At 33.4% G+C, this 16,359-nt stretch overlaps 2 protein-coding genes across 2 annotated transcripts; one reads left to right on the top strand and one right to left on the bottom strand.

The window, feature by feature from the left end:
• The first annotated feature begins 61 nt into the window (after positions 1-61).
• Positions 62-3,634, top strand: LOC144839765 (enoyl-CoA hydratase domain-containing protein 3, mitochondrial-like). Its single transcript, XM_078695242.1, has 8 exons — positions 62-136; positions 563-666; positions 844-979; positions 1,443-1,633; positions 1,735-1,844; positions 1,945-2,003; positions 2,467-2,573; positions 3,248-3,634. Exons 1-8 carry the CDS (start codon positions 83-85, stop codon positions 3,369-3,371), a joined length of 885 nt encoding a protein of 294 aa, XP_078551368.1. The 5' UTR covers positions 62-82; the 3' UTR covers positions 3,372-3,634.
• Positions 3,635-3,715: 81 nt separating this feature from the next.
• Positions 3,716-16,310, bottom strand: LOC144839764 (uncharacterized). Its single transcript, XM_078695241.1, has 12 exons — positions 16,165-16,310; positions 15,663-15,771; positions 15,349-15,456; positions 14,645-14,723; positions 14,105-14,219; positions 13,377-13,561; positions 7,176-7,331; positions 6,920-6,997; positions 6,367-6,450; positions 5,854-6,012; positions 5,529-5,696; positions 3,716-5,121 (listed from the first exon to the last, which is right to left on the bottom strand). Exons 1-12 carry the CDS (start codon positions 16,217-16,219, stop codon positions 4,918-4,920), a joined length of 1,500 nt encoding a protein of 499 aa, XP_078551367.1. The 5' UTR covers positions 16,220-16,310; the 3' UTR covers positions 3,716-4,917.
• Between the last annotated feature and the right edge of the window lie 49 nt (positions 16,311-16,359).

The following is a 16,359-nucleotide window of genomic DNA, read 5'->3' on the forward strand; positions in this document are numbered from 1 at the left end:
TGTTTATTGGTGTTGCTTTGGCAATTAATCAATCATCGTTCAGCCAATTAGAATCACTATAAGATATGTCACAGAAAAAAACATGGCGCTGTCCATGTTAAAAGTTTTAAACTTAACAGGCTTCCGAGTTTCTAATGTTAGTTGAATGATATGTCATTTTGATTTAGCATAAATATCCACTACGATGTATTTACTTTATATTAATGTTAAAAATATTATTTTAAAGCGATTTAAATCAGTAGAACTATTGACATTTAAGCTAGGCCAGCCATCGTCAGATTAGTCCTGTAGAAACTGAATAGACTGTGGTCGTCAACCACCGTTTTGGCGATGAGGTGACTGACATAGTCTAGGCCTAGAATAAATAAGTTTTCAATAATGTTATGTTATACTCAAATTACATTAAACACAAAGATATACGCACGCACTAATTAGTTAATTAAGGATATTAAAGTTATAGAGTAATAATATAATAAAAATAATATTTATAATTTATATAATAGGCCTAATAATATAATAATATTAATTCAGTCAGTCAGGTTTTCTGTTATTTGTTTTCCAGAAATTTCCTCGTCTATATTCTAATACATCATCAAACCACCAGTACACAATTTCATCCCTTGAAAATGGAATCAAGAAAATATTTTTAAATGATCTAAAGAAAAGGTGAAACTTATTTCCTGTTTTCACAATCAAAACCTAAAAAAGCTGTCAATAGAAAATATCAATTAATAAAATAATCTGTCATATAAATGAGATAGGAAATTATATATATTATTATATAATTTCCTATCTCATTTATTTTAGATTACTTGCTGATGTATGGTAATGTTTTTATTTCAGAAATGCGCTGTCATTATCTATGCTAAATAGCCTAAAATCTGACCTGTTAAAAGATGCAGAGAATGAAGAATTACGTGTAATTATATTGTCGTCTGCTGGTCCAGTGTTTTGCTCAGGTCATGACCTCAAAGAACTCGTAAGAAACATTGCGATTGATTCCCTCTCGATGACATTAGTGAACAACATTGCTTGCAAATTGAAGGACTACTGATGTAGGGCCTACACTTTCTAAAAATATACTAAATACCCTCCTAAACTCCTAGTTTCATAAAAAAGCAACATAATCCTTGAGTTTAGGCCTATGTTGTTTATGAAAGCAAACAATTATTTCTAGAGTCTGTGTGTTAATATATATAAAATAAATGTCCATGATTTATCAATATTTTGTATGATAATAGTACTTGATTTTGTTAATGTTACTTATAACTCATCTAGTTATCTACTGTAGGTATCACTTTACTTGCCCACTGGCTATTTACTAACCCCATTTCTTACTGTTCCTTTGTGAGAGCAATAATGGGATAATATCATTATCAGCAATTTTTAGTCAACATTTCCGACACATCTGACACTAGAATGACCATGAATTGTAATTACAGACATCAAAAGAAGGAAGAGATTATCATACACAGGTGTTTGACAGGTGTTCAGAGGTGATGATGTTGGTTCAGGATATACCTGTACCAGTGATTGCACAGGTACAAGGACTCGCTACAGCTGCAGGCTGTCAGCTGGTAGCAAGCTGCGATATAGCAGTTGCCACAGACAACTCAAAATTTGCAACTCCTGGGTATGTAGGGTTTAAAACAAAAAGGGAATTAATGATTGCGATTTGATTGGTTTAGAATATATTAGATGTGTTTACTTTGATACAAACAACTTTATGTTTAGTGTGAATGTTGGACTATTTTGCTCAACTCCTGGTGTTGCATTGGGAAGGGCAGTCCCTCGGAAGGTTGCTATGGAGATGTTGTTTACTGGTGAACCAATCACAGCTGAAGGTAATGTAGATACTTTTTAAATCAACTACAGTATTGCAGTATATCTTAAATTTGAAACTACTAATTACTGTATTTGTAAATACCGTCATTGTTTCTTCAGTTGCCTTACGTAATGGATTGGTTAGCCGTGTTGTTCCTGAAGCAGAACTTGAAGAACAGGTTTGTGTGATAACCTAGTATTGTTTTGATTACTTTCTTTTGAACATGATAGCTTGTTTCACTATTGGTGTTATTCTACAAGTCCTTTTTGACATGGTAATTCAGGTTTTAAGGTAATACAGTCAACTTTCCCAATACCAGACACTTTTGGTCTGGCCTAATATGTCTGATTTTCCGGAAAGTCTGGTATTCGGAATGTGTTTCTAATGGTAAAAATGAATTTTGGACCTCAAGAAAAGTCTGGTTTTGGGAGAGTTTCTGGTTTTTAGAGAGTCCGGTATTGGGAGAGTTGACTGTATTTATATAAAATAAGATTATTCCATTTTAACAGGGAGGTATAAAATGAAAAAAAAATCCCTGATTTTAAGGTCTGCAAGGCTTGTGTACATTAAATCACCCTTCTTTTTATTAAACATCATTGCCGTTTTATTAAGATGTTTTAGAATAATATTCTTTTTTGCAGACTATGAAAATTGCACACAAGATTTGTGAAGCAAGCAGATCAGTAACAGCATTAGGCAAAGCTTGTTTTAATGGTCAGATGACAAAAGATAGAAACTCAGCTTATAGGTACTAAGTATGCCTGTTTTTGACCTTTCACCTCTGCCTCCCTAGTGTTCACTCAAAGCACCAGATTCTGTACTGTATCTCCATATTTGGTATTTTCTTCCCAGTATCATAGGCAAATTCTGTAATACCGTGTTACATATGCATCAGATGTGATAACTGTAATCATAGACCATAAGCCTAACCTTAATACAGATGACATATTATACTGGATACAGTACTGAGAATCAGATACTCTAAAGCGTTGTTTCCCACTTGGAAGCAAGGCAACGGCGTAGGCAAGTGAGTTGACCAATCACAAGCAACTTTTCGGATGATCCATCGCCTAGTGATTGGTCAAATTATTTACGAGGGTATACGTCCTTGTGTTACGTCTAAGATAAAAGCTTACGAGCCGGGTAACCAAGGTCAGAAATATAACAATGCCTACTTCAAATCCATCAGCCAAATTATGAGTGTGAGCCACTAAAGAGACAGAACAGCATACATTTTTAAGTTATACACATACTGTACTCAACGCAGCATATTATAATTTTACAATGCCAATCATATTAGCACTATTAAGATAACAAAGCCACATAATATTCTCTCTGCTACTGTAGCTTTGTGTTTATTAATAGAAATAATTACATAATTAATAGATCTATCAAGGTTGCAATTTTCCTATTTTGTTACAGGCAGGCAAGCCAAGTGATGGTTGAAAATTTAGGCCTAAGAGACGGCCAAGAAGGTATAGATGCATTTATAAAGAAAAGAAAACCAGAATGGCAGCATGGCTTTGACAAAGCCCCAGAACAATAGAAGTCTACATTAATTAGGTATATTTTACTATGAAATTTATTGGTAGGTTTTTCTTTAAAAGAAAATCATACCAAGTTAAAAACATTATAGAGAACGGGTAGAAATTTATTGTGGCAGGTGCTTATATGAATTGAATAATACTTAAATTATGTTAATGCCAAAATGACACGCACACACACATTTTTATTATTAAATACAATTTTATTGAAATTGGTTATTAATTTTAACATACGTTAGCAAGAAATCAAACAGAAAACATAATTTTTTTATTAAAAATGTTAAACATTCGTCCAGCCTTTTACTGTACTTTTCTATTTCAATGATAAACTAACGCTTTATGAAACATTATAATTTTTACAACATTATTTAAAGTTTTAATTTGGTTCTTTGCTCATATAAAAAGAGTCTTCACGTCAATAGCTACTATACAAATACAGTAATATATATTGCAAACTGTTAATTAAAATCTAATTATACTGGAGCACAACAATCATACTTTATATTACATTGTAATAATACTGTAATAGAAATTAATATTATTTTATTACTATTATATCCAGCTATAATGGGTGACTAAAAATTAACTCCTTTAGTTACAGCCAAATGTAACCAAAATAGGACACAGATATCTAGAGATCATGTCACGATTATTCAACTGCAGTTACTGCAGTAACTACTACATTACTGTATTAAAAATTTGAATATAAATTCAATAAAATATTTACATACATACAATTATCATTATGTCTTATTTGTTGCATTTCAAAATAATATCACATATATTTATAAACTAAAGCTTTCTACGTAAACATTATTAAAAGTAACTTTCTGTGAAGTATTGAAGTTAATGAAATACAACCAAAATAAATATAAATGTTTAAGAAATATAAATATTCAAAAGTTAACTTACAAAAATATTATAAACTATAAAATATGCAAATTATTAGTGAACAAATAGATATTTATTAGGCTCTTTGCATGTGCAAGAAAATTTGTGGGAAAGAGGCAAGTTGACAGCATGGGATTGTGGGAAATCTGAGTTAGTGTTGCAGCATAGAGGTATAAAATATTTATACATTCATGGTTGCAGTGTACTCTTTGACTGTATTTGTTGGTTGCTATAATTTGAATGTTAGTTTAAGTACTTTTAAGACAATGCATAGACTAAATACTACAAAGATAAAATACATCTTCAAATGTATTGTTCTGGCTTAAAAAAACACAAGCGTTAAAATGTGACCACCCATAAAACACCATGAGCTATGGTACAAAGGAACATCAATGCATTAGACCACAATATAGGTCTGATCATGCTCAGTGTAAGATAACATATTCATACTCTCTCTACACCATCAAACTAGTTTGACTAAAAAAGTGTAATGTGCCCAAATATGGTAGTGATATGCTTAAATATGGTAGTGATATGCTTAAATATGGTAGTGATATGACATCATCATGTCCATATATGGACACATCACATTTTTTTGTCATATAAAGTTTGATAGTGCAGACAGAGCTTAATACAACCCACTATTTTGTCACCTGATTATGCATAGTCAAGGTCACCTGATCTTGCTGTCATACTGTGAGACAACATCTTCATACTCTCTGCCATCTTCTCAAACTCCTCCCATTTCTGTGTCTGGATTGTGGATTCTAGTTTTGACTTGCGCTCGTAACCTTGTAGCTCAAGTTCTAATGTGCGCATGTGGGTCTGTAGGCTGATCACTTCTTGCTCCTTCTCTGAAAGCTATGCAAATATAGCAACATTTCATTGATAAAAGAGGACAGTAATTTGTATGTATATTTTGCTAGTGTCTGTTTGAAGTACAGTACTATGGCACATAATACTGGGTTTATGAAATAGGAAAGTATAATGAGGAAGACTGCATATAGTATACCTTTTGTGACACACAGGCCTTCCTACAGTCCTGTGTTTAAAGGCTTTAATTACCATTAGTGTTATTGTACATCTGTAAGCATCATTAAGCAGTCTGTCAAATCGTCTTGTTTTGTAAACTCGCTGTAGCACCATATGTAGATTAACTGTTTTAAACTGTCAGTGTACCAGCAAGTTACAACAAAATAAGGTTGACAATTAATTACTCTAATAGCTATGGAGGCCTAATTCATTAATCAAAACTGTTGTTTCTTTACCTGTCGTTGAAGATCTGATACATGATCAACCAGTAACATCTTGTCCCTACGCAAGGCTGTGTTGTCTTGTTCTAACCCTCCAAAGCGCCCTTCAATCTCTGCTAGCCTGCTCTTTGTCGTGTTGTGGCCTAAAGTAGTAGTTGTGTTCTGGTGCTCCTGTTTTGAAAGCTACAAAAGAGAAAAAGTAGTAAACGAAATTGAAACAACCAAAAGACAATTTTAAAAATGTTCACAATGTAGGTCCAAGATTTATTATGATATTTAATTCCATCTTGTCTATCTTAACTAAACTGAAGAGGCTTTTCCAGTGTATTCTGACATTTACCTGCTGCATCAGATGTTCTACACGCTCTCTTTCATATCGCAGTTGATCCTTCAGTTGATTTAACTCAAAATGATGATGTTTTTCTTTGTCTCGGAAGCTCACCAGTTCTGTGATGCTACTAGAATGTTTGTTGTCCCGACTTTCTCTCAAATCACGCTCCTAAATAAATGAAAAAGTGAGTATTATTTATTTATTCCTTTCATTGATACATAAAAAAGGGAGCACTGAGCACAGACAAGAGCTGTCAAAGACAACTACTGGGCGTGACAGATCCAACTTTTGGTTATTGTTGTAATAAACTAGTTAAAGGCTATCAACACAGTTAACCATGTGTGTACTTTCAAGATTTCTATTGGCACAGTTGACCATGCACCAAATTCCTATCGACAAGGATAGAAAACTTTACAATAGGCACATGGTAAACTGTGCCAATAGAAAATTACATGTACGGTCGACTGAACTTAAATATAACTAGTTACCAAGTGTGTACTGTAGAAGATGAGCTGTACTTACTCTTTCTAATTGTTTTTGAAGTTCCAGTACCTGAGTTCCAAATAAGGCATTCTCTTTTACAAGATTACCACAATCATCTGACATCTGTTCAAAGGCAATGAATATACAGTAAATATTTAGGAAAGGTATGTCATGCAAAATGTAAGTTAGGGTTCATGATATTACTATTTGACACACTAACGTTTGCAAAGACCAGAATCCTGTCAGGTTTTTCACATAAAATGGGCAGTACATTGAAATCATTCTTTTCCCAAGATGCTATGTTGGTGACTACATGACCTACAGCTTAACATCCTCTCTAAAGGATTGTACTTCATTCTGCCTGTTAAAACTACCAAAGGCTCCTTAAAACCTATTAACCATGTGTTTTTAATGTAGGTTGAACTATGTTTTTAATGTAGGTTTTGTTTTTATTCAGTTTTTGTCAAATTTATCAATAGTATTTAGGTTTAAGGGGAATATGTTTCATGGTTTTCACAAGTGCCTTGAGCACTTTAGTGGATATGTGCGCTGTATAAATCTTATTATTATTATTAAACAAACAGATATTTACTTTATTCTTCATGTATCTGTCCTGTTCCGCTGTCAGCTCTGCCTCCCTCAGTTTCTGTTGTAATACTCGTATATGATTCTACAAAAAATGTAAAATTGTTATTTCATAATTATATATCACTTGTGCTTGCCTTCTTTCATCTCATCAAACAAATTACTCTGAATACTATGGCATAAAATATACAATTCTTTCTTAATGCCAATGTAGACCAGTCAGAGTACACTGTATACACAACAAATATCATTAATGTCCATACTTTATGGTCTTCCACTGCCTTATCTTGGAGTGCAGCAGTACTTGAATAAAACCTATCCTCCATCTCATGCAGCTGTGACTGTGTCTTGACTAGGTCAGTCCTTTTCTCTTCCAGTGCTGTCTGTGTAGATCGTAACTGATCACTCTTCTGATCCAACTGTGGAAAGAAGAGTGTTATGATGATGGTAGAGATTGCAATTTAGCTAATTTATTAGCATATTTATCATTTATTTTGTTGTCAAAGATTTGCTTGGTTGATTTGACGAGTCAACCAGTAGAGAAGACTACGTTGGTTTTACGTACATTTCTTTCCTCCATATCTTCTCTAAAATTGACTGTTAACTTCAATCAATCAGACAGTAATGACAGACATGCATTTTTTTGTGTAAAGCTCTGTCTACACTATCTTTTTCATTTCATTTCATTTCAAAAGACATTTATTTTCCTCCATAGCAATACAGTACAAAATAATAAACAAAAATGGTAAGGAATATAAAAAATGAAATAGATGTTTGTTGGATAAAACAACAGAAAAGTGAATTTAAGAAAATTGGCTATGGAGGAAGGCATAATCCCGAGAAGATGAGGAAATCTTGTGCTGGGTATGCCTATGCAAATAAAATGGATAATTGAATAAGAGTGGAAATAAAGAGAAACAAACAAGACAAAAAAACGCACAGAAAAGGAAAAATAAAAAAATAAATTAATTAATTAAAAAAAAATAAATAAAATAAATAAATAAATAAATAAATAAATAAATTGATAAAAAATAGATCAGTCAAATTGTAGAATCAGAAAATAAAACTCAAAAACCACAGTAGATCAATGTTCAGCAGCATAAATCAAATTGCGACATTCGATTGTTGTCTTTTTAATACTTTAACATTAGGTGTTGTTTTAATTTTTTGGAAAATAAAGAAATTGAAACAGCATTTGTAATTGGGGGTGGTAAACTGTTCATCATTGATGGACCGGAGTATCTAATACTGTTTTGAAAATAATTGGTGTTGTGGATAGGTATGTGTATATTAGTTCTAGAACGTGTAGGGTAATTGTGAATAGAAAAATTCGGAATAAACATATTGTTTAAATGATTTGGAGAAGTGGAATGCAGGGCGGAGAATACAAATTTGCCTTGTTGCATTATGTTTATATCAATGAGTTTGAGGAGATTAAGTTTGGAAAATAAATGGGAAGAATGGGACCGCGGTGGAGCGCCAGATATAATCCTGATAGCCTTCTTTTGTATAATTTGCAGTTTACTGAGGTTGGATACGTAAGTATTGGCCCAGACAATGTTACAGTAGCTCAAATAGGGAAGAATGAGGGAGCAGTAAAGGGTTCGAAGAATATTAAGGGGTACAAATGAGGATAACCTAGAAATGATACCAACGCTTTTGGAAGTTTTATTCTCTACTTCTTTAATATGATTTTTCCATGTTAGATTGCTGTCCATAACTACACCTAAAAACTTAGCTGATTGAACACAAGGTATATCATGGTTGTCAATGGTAATTCTGTTGGCTGATAAGTCAATAGATTTTAATAGTTGTGGGGTCCCAAAGAGGATGAAGCTACATTTTTTATGATTAAGAGAAAGTTTATTAGCTGCAAAATATTGGGACAAATTTATCAAATTGGAGTTGACTGTATTGAATAAGGATTGGACATTTTTGTTAGAATAAAGAACAGTAGTGTCGTCAGCATAAAGGAAAAAATTAAGGAGCTTTGAAGAGAAGTGAATATCATTGATGTATAGAATAAATAAGAGGGGGCCAAGTAGAGATCCTTGAGGGACGCCGCATGTGATAGGACTAAAAGTGGATATGGAGTGAGAGTATTTGGTACATTGGGCACGATTGGAGAGGTAACTATTTAAGAGATTAATTGCAGATCCACGGATTCCATAGTGAGATAATTTGTGTAGAAGAATACTGTGGTCAATAGTATCAAAAGCCTTGGAAAGGTCTATGAAAATGCCGATTGCAAGATGGCGGTTTTCGAAAGCGTCTATAATTTTATTTGTCAGGTCGATGAGAGCCATTGACGTGTTGTGTCCCTTTCTGAAACCGTATTGTCTGTTGAAAAGTATGTTGAATTTGGTAATAAATGAAAATATTCGGTCATAAATTACTCTTTCCAGGGCTTTTGAAAAAATGGATAGAATGGAGATGGGTCGATAATTAGAAAGATCAGATTTTGGACCAGATTTGTAAATAGGGGTAACGCGCGCTAGCTTCATCCTCTCTGGGAACACACCGCTGGATAAAGCAAGATTAAAAATATGACACAGGGGAAGGGAAATCAGGTCAGCAATGTATTTAATGGCCTTGGTATGAAAGTCATCAATACCTGGAGATTTATTATTTTCAAAAGAAGTTATTATTTTGACTATTTCAGACTCATCAACTGGGTTAAGAAATATTGAATTTGGATTTGGATTCGGTAAGAATTCTTTGAATGATTTGGTAACACGGGGAATTTGGTTTGCAAGGGTGGGGCCAATTTCGACAAAGTATTTATTAAAGGCATTAGAAATTTTCTCCTGATCTTCGGTCAATTCGCCATCGCAGTTAAAGCGAGTATTGGATTGTTGTTTGCTGTTGTTTTTGTTAATCAGAGAATTAATTGTCTTCCAAGTTGCCTTGATATCATTTTTATGTTTGTGAAATATATTTTGGAAGTAATTAGCTTTAGAAATTTTGATTACAGAATTCAATTTATTGCGGTATAGTTTATAAGCTTTTTCATTTATGGGAGTCGGACGGTGAAGAAATTTGGCATATAATTTCTGCTTATATTTTATAGATTTGAGCAAGCCGTCAGACATCCATGATTTTATTTTTTTGTCTTTTTTAGTGTTGTATTGGAGGGGGAAGTTTTTGTCGTAAAGGGACTTTAGTGTGTTTTCAAAGTAATTGTATGCTATATCGGGGTCCTGGTTATAAAATACATTGGTCCACTGTTGAGAAGCCACTTCTTGACGGAAGTGTTCTAATGTAGAGGGGTTAATTCTCCTAAAAGCCGATTTATCTTCCCTGTTTGAGCTAGTAGTAACATTGGACAAAAATGAAATATTAAACACTGGGAGATGGTCAGAGATGTCACTGTAAAATAGTCCACTCATGTTTGGAAAGTCAATTTGATTGCTTATGATATTGTCTAACAGGGTGGCTGTAGTTTTGGTAATACGAGATGGTCTGTGAATGCGGGGAAGGTAGTGATTGCTAAATAAGGAATTAACAAAGTATTGGGCATCGTTGTCTGATTCATATTTGAGGATATCAATATTGAAGTCTCCGAGAATGTACACAATTTTGTTTTCTCTTGATAGTTTTGATAAGACAGATTCAAGTTCGTTCGTAAATTGAAGAGGGTCAAGGGATGGTGATCTATATACTGTACCAATGACAATGTTTTTAGAGTTAGGTCTATTAATCTCAATAAAAATGGATTCGCAAATAGAGGGATGGAGATGAAGATCATGTCTTGTAGCAAATTGAAGACCATCACGAATATACATGGCAACCCCACCGCCGTCTTTATGAGTTCGGTGATTGGAGACAAAGTGGTAGTTAGGGAGTTGAACCAAGGGATTATCGTACTTAAGCCATGTTTCGCTTACGCCAATTACATCGAATGGTAAATCTAGTAATGTTAAAAGCTGTTTCATGTCGTCAAAATGTTTTAAAATGCTCCTTGAATTAAAATGGATAGTAGAGAAACATTCACTTGTGGTATTAACAGAAAATTCATTAGGATCGTAATATTGGGAGGTGCTCATGTTGCTATTTGAAAAAAATTGTGAATCAGGGTCAATATTGGAGGTAAAGTTATCTGGGTTGATTGAAGATGGAGAAAACAATAAACTTGATAATCGGTCGGAATTTGATGTGTTGCAATCTGATCTACAGTGGTTATGAGACATGATAGTACAATGCAAAAAACAAAAGTATAACAATAAAAAACAATTCAAATTGAAAAATAAAAATTGATGTCAAGAAAAAATAATTCAAATAAGAAAAATAAATTCCTTCGGGTCTTAAGGACCGGGGTGTGCTAATGGATATAGCTCAAGACATAAGGATCGGAAAATAGGAATACATGATATTTGGAAACGTTGTTAAAAGGATTAAAGGAATTAAAATAATAATATGGTAAATAAAAATACAACTTCATAACATAATAATGATGATATCAATAACGCCAATATAACATTAGTATCAGTGATGTTAATATCAGAGATATTGATATTTGGCCCATCAATAAAATAATAGTATCAATAAAATAGGTAATAGTAATAGTTAAGATAATAATAATGTTAATATTATGTATTATAGAACATAAACATCAGTAATAACATTAGGGATAAGATCAATAATAGAAATAATAATATAAACAATACAAACATAACATAATCAAAGTCAATAATGTCAATGAAAATATCAGTTACGTCAGTCAAAGAAAATATCAGTAACGTCAGTGTCAGTGGTAATATTTGGCCCATTAAAAAAAAATGATATAAATAAAACAACAATAACACTAATAAACATATAATAATGGTACTTATGATAACGCCAAAAACTGCCGCTAACATTAAGTCATTGACAACCTTTTTTTGACAATAGGCCTGTGTATAGGACTACGATAAATAATAATACAAGTAATAGGCATAAAAAATAAGGGTAAAGTTTGAGTACAAAAAAAAAAATGAAGAATGAAAGTAAAAATTGCAAAAATGATAAAGGATCGATTAGCAATGTTTATAATGAAAGTTAATTAAGGTTCAACAAAGTTTCAGAGTGTCCTGCAAAATAAGAAGTCAACGTTTGAAAGTCATTATGGAGTGATAGTTAACTTTGTTCAATAGGCAAGTTAGTGGATGTAATAAAGAGTACTTAGCTGTCGGTGCTCAAAATTAATAGAGTACTACGTCTAAAGGCGTCGGATGTCAGATTCAGACCTGATGATCACTTTTTTCTGGTTCTTCTTCAGCAAACAGGTGATTCTCCCATCCATGGACCAAGCAGCTTCTACAGCTTCGTTGCGTGATGCTTCGTGCAGCAGATGAAGGCGCTTAGATGTAAGATTCTCCGTTATTGAGTAGCCGCTATTCTTTAATGATCGTTTGTTGCGAAACACTTCATGACGCGTGCGATAAGAGGTAAACTTGATTATAATTGGTCGTGGTTTGGATTTAGGATCGGTTTTCTTTTTGCCAAGACGGTGTGTACGGTCAATATCGCGTATCTCAACATCCTCGGAGATCCTGGATGTGATTACATCAATTGCTATCGCATCGGTGTCCTCTTTAGGGTATCGTGACTCAGGGACACCGTGCAGAAGCAGACAGTTTCGTCTGCTGTATTGCTCCAGGTCGTCCAGTTTGTCCGCCAAAGCACGATTTTCTGCCTCGAATGCGTCATTTCGTCTACGAAGATTGTCAATATCGCCCGTAATGACCTCGTTGTCCATAGCAATACTACTGTAAACAATGTCGCTTACCTGATCAAGAACGGCTTTACTAATCGCAGATATAAGTGCTTTATTAGACATTATTGCTTTGATGATTTTTTGTAATAATTCTGGAGATGACAGTACATGGGTGCTTATACTTGACGCTACAATTGAAACCAGTTCAGGGTCATCGGCCAAGATGTGTTGAATGGAGCTAGGCCCCTTAGACGGTGATAATTCGGGCAACGTTGTTGACAATGGTGTTGTCGGTTCAGGGTCGCGCGCTTCCGGGTCGACCGTATTGGGTACAGCAGCAGGTTCGAGGCCTGGGTTTTTCGTGGCCATGTCATCATTAGATTTCACGTTTGCTGATTTACCCTTTGATCTTGTTGTTCTCTTTTCGGTTGATGCCATTGTTATTTCCTCTATGTATAATGATAGATCAGTAGGGGTTGAAATTGATGCAAATTTAAGATCCTTCTTGGAGCTAACTTCAACACGTCCTGTCAGTGTGAAGCATGTATGGCTGTATCAAAATTTATGTGAAAAAAAAATGTGCCCATATATGGACACGATGATGTCATATTACAGTACTACCATATTTGGGCACATCTTTGTCAAACTAGTAACTGATAGTATAGACAGAGCTTTAACTACAGTAAGCCAAGAAAGAAAATACTTTAATGTTCTCACAGAAGTGTAATATATGTAATGACAGATGAAGCAGTTTAAAAGTCACACTTACCTGTGCTTTGATAATTTGTATTTGGTGTTCAGCGTTGTTTAATGATGATGCTCTCTTATCAATCTCCGCCTTCGCTTGTAGAATGTCGCGATCTTTTTCTGCAATGTCGCGCTGTATCATTTCATTCTGTTTCTTCAACATCACTACCTCTTCGACTAAGATTTTTTTGTCTCTGCTGTGTGTATCTGGAATAAAGACATGAAATCATAGTATCAAAATCTGTAACGGCACATACTGTAACTTGCTACAGTTCAGTAGTAAACTTAAATGTTTAATAACAAAAAAAGAAGCCCACTCCATAAAGGAACTTTGAAAATTATTCAACTTTACTTTAAATTATTTTCCAAATTAAATGAGATTAAATAATAAAGTAAATATTTAAAATAAAGCAAAATGGAGGGAAAAACCAATTGTGTAGCTACCCTTATAACTTATACTTATAAAAAGAAGAAAAACAATAAAAACATGACAATGGACAATACATAAACAAATAAAACAAATTACTTACACAAAGCAAACTATAGGCTAACATTTTGTAACAAATAAAGTAAAGCACTATACAAGTTTTTCAATATAAATGATAAAAACACAAACTTGTAACTTTAAATATAAAATGAAATAAGATATTGTTTGTATTGACGTTTAAAGATATTAACACTTTTACATTTGCTCAAGACACTGACAGTTACTACTGACATACAGTATTCTAAGCAATTTAGCTCCCTCACCTTCCAGCATTTTCAATCTGCTATCAAGTCTCTCCTTTTCAGAACTGACTAAGTCCAAGTTGGACTCCTTACGCTTTATCTCAAGTGTCATGTTATCAACATCAACTTGTAGTTCCTACAGGGTATGATTGAAATGAACACATAAATACTACACGAAAGAAATGGCCGACTATTTGTAATCATCATCAATTTGCTTATCATTACTCTGTCTTCAAGTATGCCAAAGAAAAGTTCATTTTGCAGTGATAAAGCATATTATTAAGAATTACTTTGTCCTCAACTCCCCTGCCTCAAACAAAGTGAATGGTGACATAAAAGCCCGATTTTTTTCCTCAAAATGTATGGATTAAAATAATATAACATTAACAAAGGTAAAATTTTTCGTAGTTCACAGAGTACTGGGTTATTAGTTTATTAAACAATTTTTTATTGACATAAGCAAAACAAATAGTATGTGAAAGTATGTTTGGCCAGAAACTTGTTTGATGACCAAACAAATATACACAGATAAGCAAACATAGTCTGGTGGGTATTACTAACCTTTAATTTACCCAACATCCTGGTGGCCTCCTCTGTCATTCGTGGTTGCAATTCAGTCGCCTTTTTGGTTTGATCCCGAGTATTTATACATTAAGAAATGTTTATTAGTTACTGTAAAATATTCCTACACTATTCATTATAAAAACTGTAGTGTTACATCCAGCACAACTTCCAGGCCACAGTCATGTATTAGGCTTTAATATTAGTACTTACTAGCAAAAGCAGGCTTTTTTTCTATCAGTGTTAAATAACTGGTTCTACTGTGTTAAAAAAAATATACCAGTTAAACAACTGATAAAACCTCGTCTAAACCTCTGTCTAAACTTTTAAACTTTATGTGACAAAAAAATGTGATGTGCCCCTATATGGACATGAATGTCATATCACTACCATATTTGGGTATATCACTACCATATTTGTCAAACTAGTTTGATAGTGTAGACAGAGCTTAACATCGCATTCTGAAACCTATCGAAATTCATTTCAAGTTACAGTACATTGGGTATACAGTATTAGAGTTACATACATAAAAGTCAGTATGATGGCTAATTATTTAATGTGTTGCAGGTTAAGCTGGTGATGAAATATGTACAAAACATTTTTTTGAAATTGAATTACTTAGCAATTGTTTGGATTGAATATTATATATTTAGATTATTTTGTTAGCCAGTTTTGAGTGTCTTTATTTATTCTGTGAAGGATATAGATAGTTAGCCTCCAATTCCAGGAAATATATTTGCTGTTGAAGGTTCTTGATATACTCAGCTTCCAAGTTTGGGTACCCTGCAGTAGTCGTGCTCTTGACTGTTTTCCTATGGAAATATAAATATACTAGGAAAATCAGTTACACACATAAAAAAGGTTTCTTTATAAATATATATACCGTATTGCTTTACAGACAGTTACTAAAAGAGTGAGAAGTTTACTGTTACGAAAAGAGTGGAAAAAAATTATTGTATGAAAAAATAATAATGTTTGTACTGTACTGTAGTCATCCTAAAGTAAAATAATTTCTTACGTAGCATTAAAGTTTGGAGCCAAGCCGCCTGTTGGTGTTCCCCCACTACGTCGAAGACTGCCCATACTTCCACTACGACGCAGGTTACTGCTTCTGCTTAATGTTGGAACTGCAATATACAGAAATATGTTAATAAAAAAAATAATATTCATTCAATAGAATGATAAATTTTAATATCAACAATAACAATATGACATTTAATTTATTTAAACATAATTCAATAAATTAATTTATTATATTTAGGCTATGTTGTTATTAATGTGGGATGATCCTTAATGTGTAATTGATATAACATGAAATAAATATATCTCACTTCATAAGCGGACATTAATACTATGGCTAGCCTAGCCTAATCTATCATAAAAAATCAACCTGTGGTCCAGTCGTCGCGCGCGTCGTCTTGACTCGGCGTTGGTGTTTTGCTGCCGATCGTATTCTTCGTGTAGCTAGCCTAGGCCTAGGCCTAAAAGTAAATTGGCTTAAAATCAGTATATTTACGTACTATTTCCTGATTTTGTTGGATTTTTAAAGCGTGCCATACTTGAAATGGAAGACATGATGAAGCAATCGAACACTGGTTCTTTAATTTCATGCAAAACAGGAGTTGTAAAATAAATAAACAAATCCAAAATTCAGTTGGTGAGGACGCTAAAACGGTAACTACCCTCCAGCTTGCTAAAAATAAATATTGCAAATT

This window comes from Antedon bifida, chromosome 4, assembly GCF_963402885.1.
Source record: "Antedon bifida chromosome 4, ecAntBifi1.1, whole genome shotgun sequence".
Classification (NCBI taxonomy): Eukaryota; Metazoa; Echinodermata; class Crinoidea; order Comatulida; family Antedonidae; genus Antedon; species Antedon bifida.